This window comes from Gallinula chloropus (genome assembly GCF_964237585.1).
Source record: "Gallinula chloropus genome assembly, chromosome: 5".
In the NCBI taxonomy this organism is placed as follows: Eukaryota; Metazoa; Chordata; class Aves; order Gruiformes; family Rallidae; genus Gallinula; species Gallinula chloropus.
This window is the reverse complement of record NC_140090.1, coordinates 81,784,475-81,806,909: the sequence shown is the minus strand read 5'-3', so window position 1 is coordinate 81,806,909 and position 22,435 is coordinate 81,784,475. Positions and strand designations below refer to the sequence as shown.

Genomic DNA, 22,435 nt, shown 5'->3' with positions numbered 1-22,435 from the left:
AGTGTCTCAGACACACAACACTGCACCTAACCATGCAGGGCTTCGCTCTGCAGAGTTGCAGTGAGGATTCGTGGAGATGCAGTATGTCCCACAGAACATACTGCTGAAAGCCCTTTCCAGAGAGAAGGACTTCTCAGCATGTCCACAGGCACTTTGGCACAAACCAACCTTGGCAGAATGTGTTTTAAAGAGATATATAAATAAATCAACCAAACAACAGAAAACCCACAATGCAACACTGGGGGGAAAAACCCCAAACAACGCCCAAACCCAAACAGCTCTCAGTGTAAATCAGGAGCCGGGCAAGGGAGCACACTGCTTTCCTGTTACTGGCACCACGCAGACAAACACAACAAAACCTAACGTTCTCGAGAAGGGGAACTAGCCAGGCTTCACTTCTAGGGCTGGCATTTTAAAACCAAGTGTCTCAGCCCAAGTGCCAAAGGACCCGTGTGAGCAGGTACCCTGGGAGACTGCATTTGCCACGGTGGCCAGCACTGCGGGTCCGGTGGCCAGCACCTGCCCATGCCATGTCAAGCCCAAAGCCAAAGCTGGCAGGAGTCTCCCGTTTCCTGGGAATACCAGATCATGTTGTTTTCCACCCCTTCACATCACCTTTGAGCTAACAGCAACAGGACTTCACAGCTAGCTCCAGGAAGCCCATCTTCCAGTGATGTTAATTACCTCTTCTCGTAACGCCAGTTTTCTTGAGCAGCAAAGGGGCTGCTCCCTGAAGGAAGCACAGCAGAGGGACTTTGTGCTGGGGAGCAGCAGGCAAGATGGCTGCAAGCCACAGCTCCCCTCTGGGGCCATGACTGCCTGTCCTCAGCACAGGAGGTGACAGCAGACAGGAAAGCCGCCTCGGTATGTCAGTTTTACCATGGAGCAGCACTAGCACTGCCAACACTTTAGCTACACCGTATGGGCTTGGGGAAACAGAGCTGCACTTTCAGTGGTGGCAAAGACCGTGCCCCACCACTGACAACCCAACGGTCTGCCCGGTCTTTGCACCTCTGCACAGTCAGGTACATATACAGGTACATACACACCCCTCCAGAGGGACATGTGGAGTAGTAATTCAAGCTAGCTTGCTCCCCTATTTGTGTTACTATTACAGCCTTGCCCTGAGGAGACATCACACTCAACCCCTGATGAAATCAGGCAAGAGACAATACAGACATCACACTGCCAGCATGAAGCTCAGACTATCAGGTTTTTAAAGTTGCCCAAGAAAATGGTTCAGGAAATAAATAAAAGAATCCACTGACACTTGCGGACAGCCCCTCAGTGCAACCACATCATCTGCGCCTGGAGATCAGCTGGAAATCCACGTTACCTGTAGTAACCCCACAAAGTGTGTCTGAATGCGGTGCGTGGAGAGGGGCTCCTGAGGACTGGGGAAAGGAAGGGGAATGGCAGAGCTTTAACACAGGGCAAGTCCTCCGCCCCCAGGGATGCACTGTGGCTGTTTTCACAAAGCGCTTTTCCAGTAACTAATAACACACTTTGGGAAGAAAAGCCCTATTTCAGAGAGTATCTGAAAAAAGCATCTTAATCCAGACACATAAAGGTCTTCTCAAAACCTTAAAGGATTTGCTAAGCACAACTGTTAATACTTTGCATGTCTACTTTGATTATGTTTGACGTAGTTTCCATATGGAAACTCACACTCAATTTCATGGAGTGCTCTACTTTGTTTACAGTATCAATCCACCCCACGCAATAAATATTTGCCAATACAGGGAAACACCACCTCTGTGGGCTATCCTTCTACAGGGGGTGAGAGAATTCACATGCAGCCACACTCAAACGCTTCCCATTTCCTTCCTGAACCACCTTACTCCTCAACCCAATTCTGAGCAGTTTCTCTTTGAAAATGGCTATTTTTGGTTCCCTCTTTGTATCTGTGGAAAATCCCATTTGTTTTGCTCTCCCCGAAAGGCCTGAGGCTCCACTGTAGTTACTCACATAGATAAAAGGCTTCAGCTCATGTGAAATCTCTCATCACAACAAACAAAACAGTTGTACTGGACAAACCAGTGCAGGACTTAACGGCCTCATACCAACCAGTGAGGCTTAGAGAAGAACCACCACACACATCCCACAGCCCTCCCACTCCAGTCTCCCCTTGCACACCCTCACAGAGCTTCTGTGGCTCTGAATAAAGAGCCTCTGAGTTACATGAGAAACTGAGGCCTTCACGTTAAGGCCAAAGCTTGAGGTAACAGTTTCAAAGCATCTTGCTGAAGGACGGCCATTAAAAGTGCATGTCTAACCTAGAACACGGCCAAGCCCCAGCGCTGTCAGGAATCCCTCTGGCACCACCTCTGGAGACTATGGTCTGGCCATAGTCTGGCCCCGCTACAAAGCGACGGCGCCCAGCACGGCCCACTCAGGCCTGGCCCGGCACTCCTGCCCTCCCCCTTGGGAACCGTGGACGTAACAGAGCTCATCTTCCTCACTGGCAGGACAGACTGGTGTTAGCACAGAACACACTGCAGCAACACGTTGGCTAAGACTAAATAAAACCACTCTGAGGGGAGATAACCAGCAGTGATTGCACGTGGGACCTGTCCTCCTCAGCTAAGTGCCGGTTTAAAGCTCGCAGAGCATTAACCTTATTTTAAATAAGGTCTTAAAACCAACCCCTCCCGTTCACAAGTTGAAGAGACCCATTTCCAGATGCACTTGCTCTAACTGTTGTTAAGCTAGCAAAATTAGGAGTTCCTTGGTAGAAATCCAGGAGCTTGTGTGTCTTCATTTCCCTGTTATCTCCAGTGCTCCATGATGGAGCACATCTAACATCAACAGCGACGGGCTCCAGGCAGCACGCTGTGGCTCAGGGAACGGAGCAGCTCCCAGCAGCATCCATCAGCTTCATTGTGTGGCTGCTGAGAGAAGTGGGGTGACTTTCCTGTAACTGCTGGGAACATCTGCTCTGAGTTTAAAAAAGAAGGACAAAAAACTTCGGGGGAAGCAAAAATAAAGAACCCAACAAAAAACCTGTCTCACAGATGGCAGGAGCACTTCTCACAGCTTGAGACTTAAGGAGGCCTCACTGAGCAATGATGACAGACATACTTAAAGAACACTCAGTTAAACAAAACCAGGTAGAACAAATTCACACATTACCACTCTCCTCTGAGCTTCCATCTGAAGCTGCCAGTGTTTGTAAAGAAGGCTCAGGTAAAGACACAGCAACAAGTCTGAAGCACTGCAGCGAAAGCCATCAGGCCCCTGCATCAGCTTCGTACTCCACACTGGGCCAGCCAGGGACATCTCCCCAAAGGAAAGCGGCTCCAAAGGCCACTTCAGGCTCTGGTGCATTCCCACTGTTACCGGTGTGCCCACTGAGCTGCTGAACGACCTCACCGACAGCATGATGCTCGGTGCCACTAGCCAGGCACCCGCAGGGGCTGTTTCCCGAGACCCGCGAGGAGCACAGGCTCTGGAGAGCTGGTTCTCACCACCATCCACTCCTGCATCCAGAACAGGCTGTATGCTGGATCTCCCCTTCAGACCACACTCGGCACCAGGCAGCACTCGGAGACGCCACGTTAGCAGAGCTACTGAGCTGCACAGCATTAGGGTCTCTTGGCACTGGCGCTGACTGTGGCCACTTCAGTGGCCGTGCAGCCATTCCCGAGCTAATCTCACTTTTACAATCACCTGTATGACTTAAACAAAACCCATCATTTCATCAGAAAAGAGCAGAACTGTCAGGCAGGCTGTGTAAACACAAAGCACCAGCAACCTGCAGCTGTAACCGAGCACAGGGCCACTTCTGACCTGTCAGCTGCACCGGAAAGTCAATCGAGCTTTGTTAATGCTGCATCTGCTGGCATCTGCACTGCCCCTTCCCCCAGGTCAAACACTCCCTGTGCTCCAGGTCCTGCATCACCACCAAATTTCAGGAAGGTTTTACACACACACTGTTTTTCCACACTTACACCTTGACTCCTCAGTAGATGTTGCCATCTACAATGCACTTGTGCTGTACATTGTACTGTCACTGGGCTCCACAGGGGCTTAAATAATCACAAATGCATACTTAGCTCCCTTCAGCTGCTACTCCCACTTTAGGTTTCTAAACAGATAGATCTTGCAAGATACTTCAGAAATATTTCTGCAACACAGCTTCAGACAAGAGAACTTGAGTTTCATCCATTTTCAAAGCACAGACAGCACCAGAAGGAGGAGAAAAGGTGCCAGACAGCCAGAGAGGAGAGCACTGATCCAGGAAAGCACACTGCCATGGAGCCTAGGCTACCTTCCCAACCCAGCAGGGGGGAAAAAAAAAAAAAAAAAAGAGGACAGAAGAGCTTTACCATCTCTTGTGGCACCTCTGAAATAAGAGTTCCCAGGGAAGTACTGATCACCACCTGTACACATTGCATTTTCTTGATGTCTATTGCCAAGAGTCAGTCCCTTCCACAATATTACAAAGCCCAAACAAAACAACAAAAACTCCTTCTCCAAGCCACCATCACCAAAAAACCCCCAACAAACCAACACCCCACCCAAAACACACACACCACCCCCCAAACAACCGAGCCACATTTCTGAACTCTGGAGCTCAGCCCCCATCACCCTGTTCCCTGATGCACATGCCCAAGGCACCACCGGTCCCATGAACCTCCCGGTCCTTCAGCACAGGCTGAGCATGTTTGCCAAGCTGCCTGCACGATGCTGTAACAAGGGGTAACACAGAATAAAAAGCAGGTGTAAACAAAGGGTACAGACTGGCTTTCTGACTATTTCTGCAGCAGTCCCAGCAGCACTGACACAGACAGGAATAGCAGTCAGAAGTGCCACAATGCAGAGAGTTTCTGAACCAAAGACGAGGTCTGTCACATTCAATGGAAGCAGCATTTCAGCTGCACTACCAAGCACCTGCAGATACCAGCCCCAGGGCTTCTCCAGTACTTCTTACTGGTGACATCCCATAACTGACTCTGTGTGCTGCTTTTTGAAGGCCAATCTGCCTGCAGAGGTCTTGGCTCAGCAACTGGAGAGGGAAGATGTTACAGACTCACCAGCCCAGCCAAAGAGGATGCCAGGTAGAACAGCAGAGGTGCTCTCCCTCAGTACTCACCCAGTGTGCCTCCCACCTCTGAAGGAAGCGATGCTCACCACAAGCTTTTCAGGGGTCTCTGGATGGTACACTGACTGCGAGGAGCTCTCACTCAGGGGTTCCAGTGCAGAACCGAAAACGCCCTTTTCCCCTCAAATACAGAGCTGAGCAGCTTGGGAGGGCTGGGTTTCTGCCACCCTTGCTCAGGACCTGGTGGCATCTCTCTCCCAAATGAATTAAAAGATGCCACTTGAGCTCACAGCTAGTTAAACACTTTGGATAAAGCTCACATCTGGCTCCTGCGTTAAGGCACAGCTGATGTTCAGAGAGAGATGGAAAAGTCAACTAAAGCAAATTCCCCAATTCTAGGTTTGCTGTTTATTAGTGTACCCACTGCATTTCCACACTGTGACCCACTTACTGCTCTAGAGAGATGACATGCACAGTCCCAGTTACTTTACACAACACAATGACACTAAAGTGATATGCACCAGGGTGGGCAGAGGAGGGGAAGGAGCTCATTCGTCTGAAGCATCAGGCAAACAGTCCAGAGTGCCAGTGAACACCTCTAATCTGTTACTGACACCATAAACTTCCTGTTCTTTAGTTTAAAATATACTATGAAAGGAAAAACACTCATTTGTCATGCTTTTCCTTGCTGAAAATGGAACAGAACAGCCTCATAAGCTGTCTGTAAGGAACGTCACAGTTCAGAAACATTACTGGAAACTCCCACATTAAAAAAAAGTCTTCAGAAATCTCCCCACTTTACAGACCCATTTAATGAGAACAGTCAGCTACTTTCTTAAACCTTTTAAGTTCACAGATTTAATGAAGAGGTTTTGAAAGAAGAGCTGCGAAGGCAAAGGAAGAGCTTCAGTTCTGCTGACAGCTCCAGATAACGTCTGTACATTCTACAGCTAATTAAAATGCCACCAAACCTTCTGAGAACCCATCGGCTGGAGGAGCTTCCCTCTAGGACAGCATCCTGCAAGGAAATGTAAATCTGAGTATTTCAAGCAAATGAAGTTAAAGTGCTATCTAACATACTTTCCAGCTGCCAACAAGCGTCTGAGGAGCACAGTGAAGTGGTGCAGGCATTTACAGTCTCTTCAGCCACACTAGCTTTTCACCAACGCTACAGGAAACCCACCACAGGTTTAGTCTTATCTGTGACAAAGGCCAGGAACAATATTCCTTCCAAGGAGGAGGCTACACAACATCAACTTGGGACCGGGCTGGTCAGGTGCTGTGGGGTTGGTTGGGTTTGTGGGCTGGGTTTTTTGGTCTGTTGTTGGTTTTTATTTCAGATGTGTGTCATCCAGGATATTGGTTAAGATATCTGTCTCTGTGTGACACTCCAGTGAAGCGGCTGCGATTCTCACAGGAACACTGTCCATCCTCCCCTGCTCCAGTCCTTGTTCCTGCTTCTGGACCTTGCTGCAGGAACTGAACCTAAAAATCACAACCAGTTGACATACAGCAGCCTTCCAGGCATTGATGGGGCTCAGCACAACAGGGTCCCCCACTGCTGCTGTGCTCAGAATATGGCCCTGCACAGGCTGTCCTGGTACAGCCACACCTGGAACCTCAGGCAGCCGCTCAGAGACTCCTCCAGCAAAGAGGGTTTGCTGTTTGCTGGCTGACCAGGGAAAACCATGACGGGTCTTTCCAGTGAAGACTTTGGGAACATCCCCTCCTATAACACCCAGAAACTTCAGAATCGCTTCTGAAATTCAAGACCGTCCATCTGCCTCCAGCACATCCCACGTGGTGAGCTCCGCTGCTCCTGGTCCAGCCGCATGGTGAAGCACCACTCCCCCAGCATCCAGCTCCCCCCGTGCCATGGGATTCCTGCCCAGGAACCGCCTGTTAGCTGAGAGAAACCAGAACAAGACAGAGGCGAAGCAGAAGCCCCCCGGAGCCATGGGCTGGCAGTGATGGAGCACTGCACAGACACTCCAAAGAGGGGACGTCAGCCCTCCCACACCACCGTCCTCCTGCGACTGCGGCACCGGACAGCCCATCACACTAACAGCAGCAGCTGCCTGGCACAGCGGCACAAAGCCCCACTCTCAGGGCTGGCCAAAGTGTTTTTCCCTCCCTCTGCCTCCCCTCTGCGGCAGCCAGACTTGCTGGGGTGGCTGGGGAAGTGCTGTCTAAGGCTGCAAAATCTGCAGGAGAACAGCTGAGATTCAAACATTGAGCTTGGAGAGTGAACAGGGAGGTTGAGAGGTGGTGCTGCAAATATCCACAGGCTCCAGAGACCCCACAGACCTCACCTTTGGCCGTGACCCAGAGCATCCTCGAAACCTGCCACCTCTGCCTGCACTGTTCTCAGGTCCCATGGAGCAACTCACCCCAAGGAGTCACCTGCCCCCTAACACGGCCATGACAGCCTTGGCTGGTGCCTGCTGGCCCCTCCCCGGAGGGCTGCATGCCCCTCCCCAGGCTTCAGCCTCCCTGCTTCCTGGGAGTATGGGCACTGAGCACAGGGCAGCTGAGAGCAGAGGCACAGCTCTGGGACACAGCTGCTAAGCCATGCTGCAGTCAAATCTGGGATCCGGGGTGGAACTTTCCTGGGCGCAGGGAAGTGTCTGGACTTGCCCTGCTGCCGGCGGCGAGGCTGGGCAGCTGCACCGCGCCAGGCGAGCCCGGTCCTGCCAAGCAAACCTCTGCCATGGGCCTCTGGGCTCAGGGCTGACAACTCCATACAGCCCATGACACACGCTTCTCAAAAGCAACACTGAGACATCTAAAACACCGGCAGAAGTTTCACTCCACAGTCCAGCTGCTCCACACGAGTTCCTGCAGGCGCGATCAGCAGGTTGTGCTGCCTTCCCTTAGCAGGTGACCCAACAAAATCGCAGGAGAGCAACACTCCGTTTTCCTTTCTGCACCGTGACAACATCTCTTCCCAGCTCCTCAGAATCGCCATGCTTCAAGTGACCAACAGCAGCACTGCAAACACAGCAGCAGCAGGTAACACTGACATGTAAGCGAAGCAGCCGTTCTGCTACGTCACCGCGCCCCATCCTGCGCCTGTTACTTCACTTGGGTAAATGCCACGGCCAGCAGCAGCCAGCGAGCCTGCAGATCCACTGCGCTGACCGTCCTGCTCCCCAGCTCCTGCACTCCCTCCGCTGCCCAGCCCAACGCAGCCAGGAGCAGCATGGTTATTCACAGCTGGAGGAGTAACAGAACAGCAAGAAACAAAGACCAATGTGGGCTGAAAGCCTGGCTTAGAGACAGCAGTTCCAGCACACTAATAAAGCGCGTGAGGAAGCTTTCGAAAGATTTAGAGACAGAAGATGTCCACATTCTCCGAGTTTTCAGGAAATCAGGACAGGCTCTGCTTTCAAATGCACATGCTCCAGCTCCTGGACCAGAGGCCTTCTCAAAGCACCTGGAAATGTGTCTCCATCCTCAACAGAAAATCAGCTAAAAGGGGAACAAAGATCTGCCACAAAAAGATGAAGCAGGCAGCTGTCTTCTGCAAGCAGTGGAAAGCAACAGGCAACAGCATCAGCAACAGAATGACAAGGATGATAAGAGTATAGAGTGTGGCTGCACGCTGTCAGGGTCTGGAAGGGGTCTCTGGAGGTCTCCTGGTCCCTGCTCAAGCAGGTCACCCTGGCCATGCCCAGAGAGCTTATGAACACTTCAAGAATGGAGGCCCCACAAGCGGAGTGCCAGTGCTCAGCCACCCTCCCCATGTCTCCCCATGTACCTTTACTGCCTTTCACCTGCTTCAGGGGGATCTCCACGCTACAGCACTGAGTATTCAAGTACACATGAAAACCTGGTTCGTTTGGCAGAAGTTCACTCTAATCAACACACCTTGCACCAAGATGCCACCTGCTTACTGAGGATGTATCGCTTCACCCACCCTGGCAAACCCATTTCCCACATGCTCACTGCAGTCAGACAATACTGGCAGAGCCAGCCTGGACGAACAAGTGGATCCACACAGCATCAGTTCCCTTCCCGCTTTTACTTGAACTCTGTTAAAGATCTTTGTTTGCGGAGACAAGTGAAATATGCACAGAGGTGGCAAATCACAGATACTTCGACGTTCAGCCGCTAGCTGAAGAGAAAGGGCTTCGCTTCCTTTTTGCTAAAAATTGCTGTCCCACAAGACAAATGAGAATTGGCTTCAGGGGCTCGCAAGGAGCCAAGCCTGAATAAGGTCTGTCCTTCCAGCCCAGAAAAACAACATTTCCAGCTCACAAAAACAAACTTGCTTTAGCAGAGGATTTCTGGGCTGCGTCCAGTTCTCTGAAGCGAGAGGGTTGGTCCTATCAAGCTGTTCCACCCAGTTCCTGACTCCATCGTGTGCCTGGCAACATCTGAAGTTAAAAATACATTTAAAGAATTATAGTAAAAGAGTTCTTCCACTTCGTGCTGGAGGGAGTAAGGTGATAAGAATTCTAGACCAACGCTTCCACTTTGAACAGCTGTTTTAAAAAGACTTTTTGGATGGTGAGGTCAGACACAGCCAACACTTGTGTCAAAGGGAACCTTCCCTGTGCAAATCTGGACCCGGTGCTGCAGCAACGACAGCTGCCTGCCCAGCACCACACAGAAGGGGCTTCACTGCCCAGTTATCCCAGGGAAAGCAGTAATTCTATCCCCAAACAAACAAGAATTCTGAAATAATTAAAAAACAGCTAATGCTAGCTGATGGTACTTAATGAATACCAAACTTGAGTTATTTCTGAGCTATTTCTTTTAATGTTTGGTTGACACGTAAATAAACACTGCCAAAGAGAGTTCAGCACACATTTCTGAGAGGTTCCTATGGGAAAAGGAGCTTTGCCTTTCCCACTGGGATTGGTGAGGCCTCTAAAATTAGAGAGTTTGCCACACCAGAGAAAACAAACAAAAACACAGCTTCAAAACAAGCTCCCACAAGATCATTTGAAAGGCTGTAACCAAAGAATTCAGGATTACATCCTGCTCCCAAAGCCTGCTGCTCACTGTGCATGTACTGCAGTGCGAGCGGCACGGCATGCGGCTGCTCCGAAGAACCCATCCATTACTATGTGCTGGCTTGACAACACGTTCAAGGGCAATAAATTTTATATATATATATATATAAATATATCTCTTTTCAAGAACGCAGTGGGACCTGGAAAACGAAGGGGGAACAAGTAGAGGCAGCTCTGCAACATGCCCAGCACAGGCAGCACGTCTGGATACGCTGCATTCCCATGGCACTTAATGCCAGTGTTGGGTTGCTCCTTCTGCAGCGTGCTACTGACGCCCTGTAACGAGATCGGAACTTTCTAAAGAAAGGTGACATTACCTAACATCCTGTAACAGCCTCTGTGAGCTTCACCAAAACCAAGAGAGATGGAGCATCTCGCCCTGCTTGTACTTACTGCCCCAAGTACAGCCCTTTCCTACGAACCTTCCATCCACAGAGCTCCCTTTGTCCTTCCCTGGAGCTTGCATATGCACAGGAGCCTGGCGCTAGGGAGGAGGCTCACACAGCCTGTGCTAACCAAGGCTTTGTTTAGCCAGGAACCTCTCCAGTAACAAGAGGTGGTGCGTGCCCACACAAGCTGCCTTAAAAGTCACTACTCAGCGCTTCTCTGCCTTCCTCAAACCAAAGGGGAAAGACTGAACCATCACCCTGGTCTCACCCACGAGGCGCACTGTCCAGTTACCCTCATGGCGCTCACCGCTCACCGCGGGCACGCAGCCTTTCCGGAGGAAACACTGCACAGTCTACTCCAGCTGAGGAGCTCCTCTCACCTTGCACACCCCCACGGCTGCCCATCTCACCCTTGTCAACTTCACAACATCCTTCCAAAAGCAAACCCTGGTTCCCAGGGTCAGGCAGGATGCTCATGGCTGAATGCAAACTGAACCCTGGCCTCCACAGCCCAGACCAGCACTCCCACCACTGAATCACTTCCTCCTGATAATGCCTGGAAAACACCTTTTGTCCCGAAGCAGCAACGTTTTATCCAGGTTGTTCTGAGGGACAGAGTCCTGGGCAGCTGCTGCCCCACTTCTCTGCCCAACAGGCACACGGTCCCTCTCTGAACTGTGTCAGTGACCGGTATCCCTGTGCAGCCAGGAATGTTCCAACCTGTGCTTTGTCAGTTCCAAACCTGTGCTTACTTTTTTTAACACCACGTGTTTTGTGTTGCAAAGAAAAACTCCTGAACAACTTCTTTTCAGTGCCATTCAGTGTACTTTACTCCTGCATCCCCAAGAAGAGAAGTGCACAGCTCCTGCACATGCAGCAGCAATCCATTACAAACCAATACCTTTCAGTCCTGGTTCTGTGAGCACTGAACAAGCCGGGGTCCCTCTGAGTGACTGGATGCCAGGCTGCTGGTGCTCCTGGAGCTGTCTGCAGGCAGCAGGCAGGCTTGAAGAACAGTGGGCAGCTCCAGATTCTTTTTTTAAACTCTCTCCAGTGGCCTCACACAGGATGGCCGAGGTCTCCTATTCAGTTCTGTGGGCAGGGAGGACACCGAGCCACCCTCTGTGGCTGTGCAGTGCCCCAACTCACACAGGCACCCCTCCTCTGCTCACCTCACTGCCACATCTCCCAGCGACAGCCCCCCGACTGACCAGCACCAGGCCTGGCTCCAGCCCCAGGCCCCGGCCATCCTTCCCTCAATGCCTTGGTGGGGACACCCCGGTGTGCACATGGAAGTGGGCAAATTCAAAGCACACACGTGTGAGAGGCCAGGGCTTCTCTTTCTTGTGGGACACCTCTGTCCTAAAGCTGGTTGACCAGAGACCTTGGCAGAGCACTGGCCTCTCCCTGGTGCCCAGCCTTGGCACGAGCCCCAGCCACACCAGGCCCCACAGCAGCCAGGACACCTGGGCATGTGACCACAGCATCGCCTCGCTGCTCCTGCTCAGTCACTTGTTTCCAGCCGATGCTTTTTCCCTATCCCCTGCTACAGTTTCATGTCACATCACAGTCTCTCCTTACAATAGCTTCCTACTGCAAACTCTGTTAGAAAAGAAATTGAGATGAAACCGAGGGAGACCAAGGAGACCGACAAGCTAGGGATGGCAGTGCGTTTACAAGCATCGGTCAGGCAAGGCATGCAAGCGGTACAGCTTGTCGCTGACTTGGGAGAAGGCACAAGAAGATGTTCTACTGAGGACAAACCACAACCTGAAGTGGAAATCCTTCCAGTCACAAACCACAACTTTAAATTCAAGTTCTTCCTGCTGCAACTTGACATTTGTGCTGTCCCCATCGCCTCGACATACAGCACATGGGTCTGAAGCTGAGCTCACTGGTAAACACTGAGCTACCGGCAACAGTCAGACCACCTCAGCAGTCTGAATGGCACATAATCTGTCTATACCATCAGTGTTGTCAGGGCTTTTTTTAATTACTTTCCCTACCTTTAATTTTCTGCTTTCAAGGATATTATCTGTTAAGCTGACTGACTCATGAAACCAAGAGTTTAACAACTTGAAGACACGAATGCAAACAGTATTATTAATTATATCCGCCTTCAAAATGTCATCTAGAAGCAACGATGGTTTTTGTTTGCTGTCAGTAAATGCTTTAACATATTTTCCAATAACATCAGAAATTAAAGTGAGGAAACTGTACATTTACATTAAAAAATTACGTACAAAGGATGAAAATAGCACTGAGAGACCATGCCAAGTAACGGCTTTACACCACTGGAAAAAATGCAGTAAAAGAAACATTTTAGTTCTCTTCCCCGGTCTGATGATTGCTGTGCTTAACCTGACCTTTTCCCCAATATTTCCTGGGAACTTTCATCAGGGGGATCCCCCTTGTCCCTACAGTAGTAAAGCCATGAAGTGATGCTTGGTGACGCTGTGATCAGCCGTTCAACTGCTCTCCAAAGGCAGAAAGTCTGTGTTTCTGCAATGATTTCCTACTCTCTGCCAGGACAGCAGAAAGAGAACATCAGACAATAGTCAGTGAAGTATTAGACCGAGAGAGATGTTTTGCTGGCTGCCGGCACACGCTGGCCTGTGGCCAGACCCACCTGCCCTTTGCTTCAAACGAAGGCAAGAGCCCCGGGCAGAGGCCAAGGCAAAGCCACAGCCAGAGCGGCTGCTCTTCTGGGGGGGCAGCTCCCAGGGCGCACGCCCACAGCCAGCCCAGCTCCCAAGGCAGGTCAGGAACTGGATTTCCTCTTCCCACCCGTGTGCCAAGGAACTGTGTGTTGGTCTACCCTAGTAGGGAAGAACCTTTGCGTGACGCCTCTGACAGGCAGCAACGGGCTTGTTGTGTCAAAGGAGCACGACAGCATTCCGAGGCCCAAACTCCACATGGTTTTGTGGGACCATGGACGTTACCACACTGGAGGTACGCTGTACTGGCTGTGCCTTCAACAGGCACTCTACCCACTGCACCCCAAGGACGTGCACACTCAGTCCCTGGTGCAGCTACACAGCTCCCGCTTCCAGGGGCAATGAACAACATGCTCAGGGTAACCCAACTCCCCTGCTTGGTGGCTTTCAAGGCACAGGCAAAGCTGCAAGTGGAAAGGCTGCTCTTCCCAGCAACATCCTCGCTTTAAATAATAAATGAGGAATGAGGGGAGGGCTTTCAGGACGAGATAAGCATGCACAGAACGAAAAAGGGAATGAAAGCATTTGAGATGAAAAGAGGAAATAAATTTGAAGGGGGTGGAAGATAAAAACAGCATGATGAAATCCGTAACAGAACAGGGAGATGGCAAATAAACAACAGATCAGCCTTTTAGAGAACTCATGCAGTCCGAGGGTATTCTAGGTGCAACTCCCTCTGAAGTCAAGTTCTGTACTAGAAAAATTTATGATGGGAACTTTAAAACAGCAACAAAGCCTTTAAAATCTGAACCGTGTGAGAGTGCTCATACAAGTTAATAAGGTACCAGATTCACATGCAGAGCATTCTTCCCACTCCCATGTCAAGCACAGTACCCTGCTCCCACTGCATAATTTCATATTCAAATATTTGGGGAATGAAATCCTCTCAAACCATCACACTGATACGCCGGGGGGTTGTGGAACACAACAAGCTGAAGTGGAAATTCTGCCTGCTACCAAGCCACATTAACAGAGAACTGTATGTGCACTTTGCCACTATTCCTTCCGCATGTAAACACCGGCTCCTGCTGTTAATGATAAACACAATCAAAAGGAGAGGAAAGATGGTCTGCAAGATAACCTGAGCTTCCTGCTTAAGGGAGACTAAACACTGAGAAGCACATAATTACAGCTCTTCGCCCAGAGAATTGTAAGAGCTCCTGCTAAAAAGAAAATTTGTTATTATTTGTTTGAGAAAGTTTTTAAAGCATACTACTCTGCTTTGGAGGAGAAAACCCCAACAACCCACCCCGTGTGCCACCACTATTACTGCTCCAGCCTTCTTTGGCAAGTTGGAAGAGAGTTTCCGAGTTCCAGAGGTAGGAGGGCGCTTTAGCACATGGCTCCCTTGGGTCTTGGTCCTCATCTGTGTTAAAAAGGGGAATTTGCTCTGCAACTCACCCCAAGCTCTCACCGCTTGTGACCCCTCACGGGGCTGGTTGTGAGCAGGACCTGGGCAGCAGCCACCTGAGGCCCGGGGAAGCTGCAGCCCTGTACCACAGCACAGAGCAGGGCAGGGGGGATGCTCTTGCCCAAGCAGGCGCAGCACTTACGAATAACCCCCCTGGCACACCACTGTGCCCAAGCAGGGGTGCCACCAGCCAAACCACCTGGGAAGCCAACACCTAGGAAGCTGTACATCAGCATGGACATCTACATCTTCAAGCAGGCTGTGAAGGGTTTCAGAAGACCCTGTTAAAGCCACAGGCTTCACTCTCCATACACACATCTGACATCATCACCGACCTAAGGCTAAATGCAGGAAGAGCTGCAAGCTGAGACAATGCTCCCCCCGCTGTCCCAGGGTTCTTTTGAGGCAAGTTATCCCCATGCCCCTGGGAAGCACACTTGGTGATGGAGGCCAGCACGGGCGTTAGGGCTGGTGTCACTCCTTCGTGGCACTGAAGCCAGCCAGTGTGGCTGCCCGTGCCCCAAGCTCAGCCCTGGCTGCACAAGCAGAAGAGAACAAGAGGCAGCAGAGGAGTTTGAAGCCAAAGCCCCATTTCCCAGAGCAGATGAAGAGCTGCAGACGATGTGAGGGCTGCTCAGCAGCCAGACACCGTCACGCTGGGCTCAGCTCTGTTCGGCTGCACATCTGGGCCAACAGCTGTGTCCTGCTGGCAATACGTCACCAGCATATTCCTTCTCAAGACACAACAGACCCCTCCAGTATTGCTTTTTTTAATGCACAAGCACTGCAGAGGGCAAGGGGAGAGTTTCCTCCTCCCCACCATGATTCTCACATAGCTCAAGCCGGTTTAGCTAGTACCAAACTCTGGCCTATCTCAGAATTTCATCTCCTGCAAAGTGGGTTTGGAGTCCAGCAAAACAAGAGCCTCCCAAAAAGCAGCATAAGCACGAATACAGCAGGAGCTGTAAGAAAAACGTTGATTTGAGATGCTGCCATAGAAAACCAAACAAACAGAAGGCAACAACACTGTTTAAGAAATTGCCAGCAGCACTCAAACAACAACAAATTAACATGGGAAAGAGAACACAAAAACAGCCAGAGAATAGCAAGCAGGAGCACAGAAATAGATAGATGACAGGAGCACTTATTTTTAGGGTTCCCACAATAGAGAACACTGAAAAATACTTTTTCCTTGGCATTGTGTGTTATCACTCCAGAGCACGTATTCCTAAAATGGAAGCCCTGGGTCAGGGGCATGGGGTTCTACAGCATCACCCAAAGGAAGGCAATGAGCCAGGCAGGTTTCGGGGCAGCGCCCCGGGGAACCAGCCAGCGCTGCTGAGCACAGGGAAGACACCCCGGGGGGCCCTTGGGTCTGCCGGACCGGCTGCACCGCGGCCGGGCTCCTGCAACATGCTAGTCTCAATGTTTATTTAGAAATCAAAGCCTAATTAGTGCGTTTTCCATCCTACCACAACTGAAACATTCCACAAACTTCAAATAGTTACTGGGGGGGAGGAGAGGGGGGAGGAAGAACCAGAAAAAAACCCAAACTGAAAGCAAAACCACCCTTATCATTATCACATAATACCACCTAAATTTACAGATATCCAGCATCAAAATAAACCCACGCCCAGTGTTTCAAGACCAGAAAGTCAAGATGAGGTGTGATAAGGAGCCCTCTACACTGATCACCACACACCAGAAGAGGAGCCTGGTTTTAGAAATCATCATGGGAAGTGCATCTAGTTCAGATTCAACTGACCGACATCAGCCCTTCAGGGCAGCACGGGATACTCCAGGTTTGCACTCAGAGTTAAAGCAACAAGACGCTACCACTGCTGCCTCAAAGAGGGCTGGGGATGACAAATCCCCACCCCTGCCCAGTGGTGTGTGCATGGGAACGGGAGACACTGACCTGCCTCGACTGGCCAAGGCCAGCCAAAGCCTCAAAGCCTCACGCCCCGTGTCGGCACCACCACGTGAAGGCTGGGGCTTGGCACAGGACACATGCTGGGACCGTGGGGCTGGTGCTCATCGCAAGATCCCCCAGATCAGTACCCCAGCACCACGCCAGCCATTCCTTAACCTACTTTCTCCCCTCCTTCTGTCTAAATTAATAAGGTGACACATCCTGTTTAGCTTCTACCTTTCCCAGCATCATCACACTTCTCTTCTGGCTGAAGCGTGTCCCGAGAATTTAAAGGGCTGCCCCAGCCTCCCACAGAGAGGAACCACGTATGCTCAGCGGTATGAAGGAACAGTTTCCAGAAGGACCTGACCTGGGCTCATGCACTCCAACTCCAAAGGAAATCAGAAGAAATGAACTTTGTTCCAACCCAAGCAGAAACGCTGGAACTTGCGTGGCTGAAATCTGCTGAGCATGCTGGAAACCTTCACCTTGAAGATCCACACCCGGAGGCCCAAACAACATGGACTGTGAACCCCACCTAAACCTGAGGCAGAGCAAGACACAGCTTCCAAGCACGAGCACTAAGCCCTTTTTTTATTATCTGTGGCTGCACCCATCAATGTGTGACAAAGCTTCTGAGATGGGACCAGAAATCGAGTGCCAAAGACCCCCAGCTGCCTGCAGCCAGCAGGAGCAACCCCAGCTCACCTGCAGCACCAACAGCGACCACGGGGTCAGGGAAATTTCCCCAATAAGCACAGCCCCATGGTCTCTCCCAGGCATCTGCTGGGTGGGAGGGACAGAGGCAGGGGCAGAGGGCCTGGGTACCTGCCGGGCAGAGGACCGACGTCCCACCACCAGCTCTGCCGTGCATCAGCAGCCCGGCCGTTCCGCTCAGCACCAGTAACGCCCTGCACGGGGGCTGAACCGCCTTGCACGAGGCCCAAACACTCCCCGTGCTGACACACTCGTTTGACATAACCCCACCAACATTCCCCCTTCCCCCCTCGCAAACAGAGTCCTGTGGACAACGTCAGCATCACTTCCCAGTGTTACACAGGCGGCTCACAGCATCTCACCACTGTCAGTGCATCCTTCTCCTGGCCACCTGCACATGTCCCTTGGATGAGCTCCGGCCCGACAGCTCTCCCGGCCCCAGCGCCAGCTCACACCGAGCCCCAGGGCTCTGTCCCAAGGGCAGCCCCAACAGCAGCCAGCTGCCTGGAGAGCATCAGAAAAGAATGGAAGCAGCAGATGGGGAGAGGAGAGAGGCGGCACACAGGCATGGTTTAAACCCCATCCCGTAGGTGCGGTGCAGCGCCGGGCAGCCCGACTGGCAGCCGTCCCCGTGAAACAGAACTATAAGATTTTGTCCATGCAGGCAGAGGAAGCGGAGAAAGCAGGGGAACAGGAGGGGGAAAGAGGGGAGAGGCTGGGATCACAGACCCATGGGGGTTGGCAGGCCCTTTAAAGATCACCTAATCCAACTCCCCTGCCACAGGCACCAGAGGAGGGAGAAGAGAGAAAGAGTAACCGACCCACAGGTAAACTGAACTCCATCTTCATCTGTCGGTGAGAGTCTGCTGTGGTAACACCAAGAACTGTTTATACAGCCAACCAAACATCAGATGCCTAACATGAACATGAATATGAACAGACATGTTCATATTCATGAGACACGCGTGTTTGTGGAGCTCGGTAGAGTCTCTGTAGACCTAATGCTGTGTTGCCATCTGTAACGAAGCAGTGAAGCTACTAGAGGAATGAGACAAGCCCAGCACAGTCCTTCCTTCTGGTAAAACGTTTATTCATGAGCTCCCAGGTCAGCACTGTACCTGGGCATTAATGTGCACGGACGGCCAACAGAGGCAAACCGGTGTGTTATGGTAACTCACTTCTGCCAATCAAAGCGGGGAGAAATAGCCATTTTCTTCTCTTGGCAAAAGTATAGCCTGGTCTGCAACACCAGGGATGTAGGAGAGGCTATCCCACCCAGGTGAACCTGTCTACCAAAGAGCAATTTAATTTATTCTTCTATAGAATACTGATCTCGACTGAAGAGCATTTGCAGGTACAGCATGTGCCAGCCAAGCCGAGAGCATTCGTACCAAACCCATCATGCTGCTGCCACGCAGCAGTGTCCAGGCTTCTGCACACAGATGGGAGACGGGCTCACCACAGAGCCAGTTCTCGAGGGTCCGTTGCGTGGAAATGGGAGCAGACGCCCCAGAGGGGCTGGGCAGCTGCAGGAGATCCACATCCAGAAACCTGCAAGCCCAGCCTGCTGACAGCAGCCTCTGATGGGGGCACGGGTGCTGGGAATGCTTCACGGGGGCTCCCGGCCCGCAGCGAGTCGTATCCCCAGAGCAGGAGGAAGGGCTGTGTGAGCGCAGGGTGCTCGGACCCGGCCATCCCATCCGCTCAGGGTTTCTGCGCTGTGGAAAAGCACACCTCTGCACTACCCTCGAGCCCAGCTAAAACTAACTACAAACATGGTGTTTAGCTACAGCAGGCATCTCTACCCGAAACCTGAAGTCGAAAATGGAAAAACTGGGCTAAAGGAATGGGAAATGGTTTTCCAGGGCAGCTCAGGTGAAGTCTCTCACAGCACAAGTCCTCGTTCACAACTGAAACCGCTTCAGGCCACAGCAGAGAAGCGTTTTCCTCAACTGAGCAGGAAGAGCCCAACCAGCAGAAAGAGTCGCCGACAGCCCCAACACGTGACTCGGAAGCCAAGTCCACACACCAGGTTAATGACATCTTAACTGCACCCCAGTCACACCAGCGCTGCTCCCGAAGCCTGGCCGGGCAGGCACCAGTCCCAGCTCCAACTGCAACGACCCAGCAGCACACTGTCTGAAGCTCAGACTAGTCCTTCCACTGCCCACCCTGTAGCAGAGCCCATCCAAGGAAGGCTGAGCTGCTTGCTGGAGCAGCAGCGTTCCCCTCTTTGGTCATGCTGAACGATGAACAGCAAACAGGCATCTCCTTCCCCGGGAAGGCCAGCGTGTCCCAAACACTAACTAGGTACAACCAGGAAGCCGTTTGGTCCCACAGCACAGCATCCCTTCAGCAGCAGTGCTCCAGAGCATCTGCTCCCACCCCTCTGGGTGGGGAGAGCAGGCAGGAGAGCCCTCTGACCCCCAGCCCTGCACGGGAGGCTGCGGGCACCGCAGGCTCCAGCGATGGGACGGACACAGGCCCTACGAAACGCCACGCAGCATCCCTCACAGGCAGATGCTGCACAAGGGGCGACGGGAAAGCAAAGTTTGAAGGTAGTAGGGAGCACACACAGAGCACAGCTGCTTACTGGGGTGCCCCTCACGGCCTGTGTGGAGGGCTGGTACACGAAGCTAACCACCCCGCACACCCGCAGCCAGAGCGACACACTCAGGCCCCATTCCCTGCCTCAGGGACTGCAGGCCCCCGGAGCTCCCTCGCTGGGACACAGCACACAGGCATTACTCGGCTCCAGAAGCGCTTCTACGTCTCGCACCACGACAGAAACGGGCTTCACGGGGCGCAGCCCAGGAGAACTCGCAGCCCGGCCGCGCCCCCGGCGCTGCCAACAGCCGCCCCAGCCTGCACTCGCCCCGCTCCACGTACCTGCGGAGGTACCAACTGTTGCGCTGCCGGCAGCAGCGCGAGGGATGCCCCGACACCGTCCCGACGCGCCGCGCTGCCCAGACGCTGCTCCCGCGTCCCAGCGCGCAGAGCCGCGGGCAGCCCGGGCCGCAGCCCCCGCAGCGGGGAGCCCCGCGCCTCGGCCCCGGACGCTGCAGGGACCGACCCGCCGGACGGGGCCGCCCCGCACGGCGCCGCCGAAGCCCCCCCCGAGGCGGGACGCTCCCGACGCAGGGCATTCCCCGGACGGCCGCGGATCCCCCAGACGGCGGAGCCCCCGCCCCGCCCCCGGCAAGCGCCGGGCACCCCGGCAGACCGGCGGTAGGCGGCTGCGGGACACCCCCTACCCCTCCTCCCCTTCCGCGGCGGGCAGAGCCGCCCCCCGGCGCCGCCACCCGCGGCCGGCCGCGACCGGAGCGCGCGGGACGGGGCAGGGGGCGGCGCGGCGGCGCTAGGACCGGCGCGGGGAGGCGGCGCCGCCCGCGGAGACCCCAGGCTCCCACCCCCCCCCCCCCGCCCGTCCCCGTCCCCCCCGCGGGGCGCGCGGCCGCGGCACTTACGTCGTCAAAGAGGGACCCGACGTTGGCCGTCACCAGGAGCACCCCGGCGCCGGCCGCGGCCCCCTTCACCGCCATGGCGCCGGCGGCGGGCGGGCGGAAGCGCGGAGCGCGGCCGGCAGCGGCGGCGCTGCGGGGAGCCCGGGGGCGGGCGCGGGACGCTGCGGCGAGCGGGGCGCCTGGCCCGCCCCGTCGGCGCGGGCGGGCGGGCGGGGAGCGCGGGCGGCGGCGAGTCCTCCCGGCGCGGGCAGCCCGCGGACATCCGCGCCGCGGCGGGCCGGCCGCCCTGCGGCTTGCTGCGGGGCCGCGGCGCTCAGCGCTCGCCCGCCGCCGCCGCCGTCGTCGTCGTCGTCGCGCTGCTGCCGGGACGGCTCCCGCCGGCGGAGGCTGGCGCCGGGCCGCGGCGCATGGCAGGGCGGCGGGACGGGGCGGGACGGGACCGAGCGGCGCGGCTGAGCTCGGCGCTCCCGGCTGCGCTCGGCTGGGCAGGGCTGGGCGCCGCCGCTGCTGCTGCCGCCGCTCCCGGCTCTGGCGGCGCGGCGGGCGGGCCGGGTAGGGCTGTGCGCACGCGACGTCACAGCGGCCCCGCGCGGCTCTTAAAGGGGCAACGGCGGCGCCGGTGGGGGCCCACGGGGAGCGGCCGCCGCGCTCCGCTCGCCGCGGGGCTCCGCTCGCCGCCGCCCGTCCCCGCGGAGAGGGCCGGGCCACCGCTCCCCGAGCGCCGCCCGCCGGGCGGGGCGCGCCCGCCGCCGCCCGCTCACCCGCGCGGGGCCGCCGGCTGGTGCGGGGTGAGGCGAGGTGCGTCCCGGCGGGGCGGGGGCCGGTCTGCCCGCGGGCGCTGCCTCCCGCGGCGGGGCCGGCCCATGCGGGCAGCCGGAGGGGGGGATCTCTCACGGGAAGCGCGGCCGCCGGTGACGGGAACCGGCCCGAGAGCGTCTCAGGCCGGGCCCCAGGGGTACTCGCAACCCCCGCGCACGGCGGTGCGGTGCAGGCCGGGGCGGGACAGCCGAGCAGAGTCTGCCCGGGCTGCCGCTGTCAGGGGGCGTTGGGCAGCGCCGGCGAAACGGTAAATTGGCCTTCGCGAGGCTGCGCAGCCCCGCTGGCCCCGGAGGTTATCAGCGCTCCGTGGCTGATAACGGGAACGAGCCGTGCGGGCGCTCGTTTAGGAAGCGTGCGGAGAGGTGGCGGGGTTCAGGCGATGGTGAGAGCGCCCAGTGCTGCGGGCAGGGGATGCCTGAGCCCGCACAGAAACCCACGCGAGATCCGAGCAGCGAACGGGTGACACTGAGGGGAGAACAACGCCTGGAGGCAGAGCTGGGGGTGCTGTGGCACGGAGTGTGATGGACAGCAGAGGCCAACAGGTGATACAGGCACAGTCAGGGGTGACGAGGACGGTCCCTGGGGCCTGAACAGCCCATCACACCAAGTGGGAAGACATCACTCTGAACGAAGCTGATCCTGCCAACGCATCACCCTGCCAGAGCAATGAACGGGTTGCTCCGCTCCTCAGCAGGGCGGTAGTTGTCCCCAGCTCCTGGCTGTGTGTGGAAAGCGCCCATGTACGGCTCTGAACACAGGACAGAGAACACACAAGGCCCAGACAGGCCTTCAGGTGTGGTTTACACAACAACCGCTTTGTTTGGCATCGTAGTCGGTGAAGCGTGGTTACGGTCAGTGGACAAGTCTCTCCCAGGCTCAAGGTGCTGGGCAAACAAGTCTGTCTGCTCACGCTTGCAGAGAGGGGTTTCACCAGCGACACA

General features: G+C 54.5%; 1 protein-coding gene across 1 annotated transcript in view; it reads right to left on the bottom strand.

Moving 5' to 3' along the window:
* Positions 1-20,825, bottom strand: part of INPP5A (inositol polyphosphate-5-phosphatase A) — a 193,125-nt gene extending 172,300 nt beyond the window's left edge. The window contains exon 1 of the mRNA XM_084264317.1: positions 20,679-20,825. Within this exon, the coding sequence (XP_084120443.1) occupies positions 20,679-20,753 (75 nt within the window). The 5' untranslated portion in view covers positions 20,754-20,825. The remainder of the gene's footprint in view (positions 1-20,678) is intronic.
* Between the last annotated feature and the right edge of the window lie 1,610 nt (positions 20,826-22,435).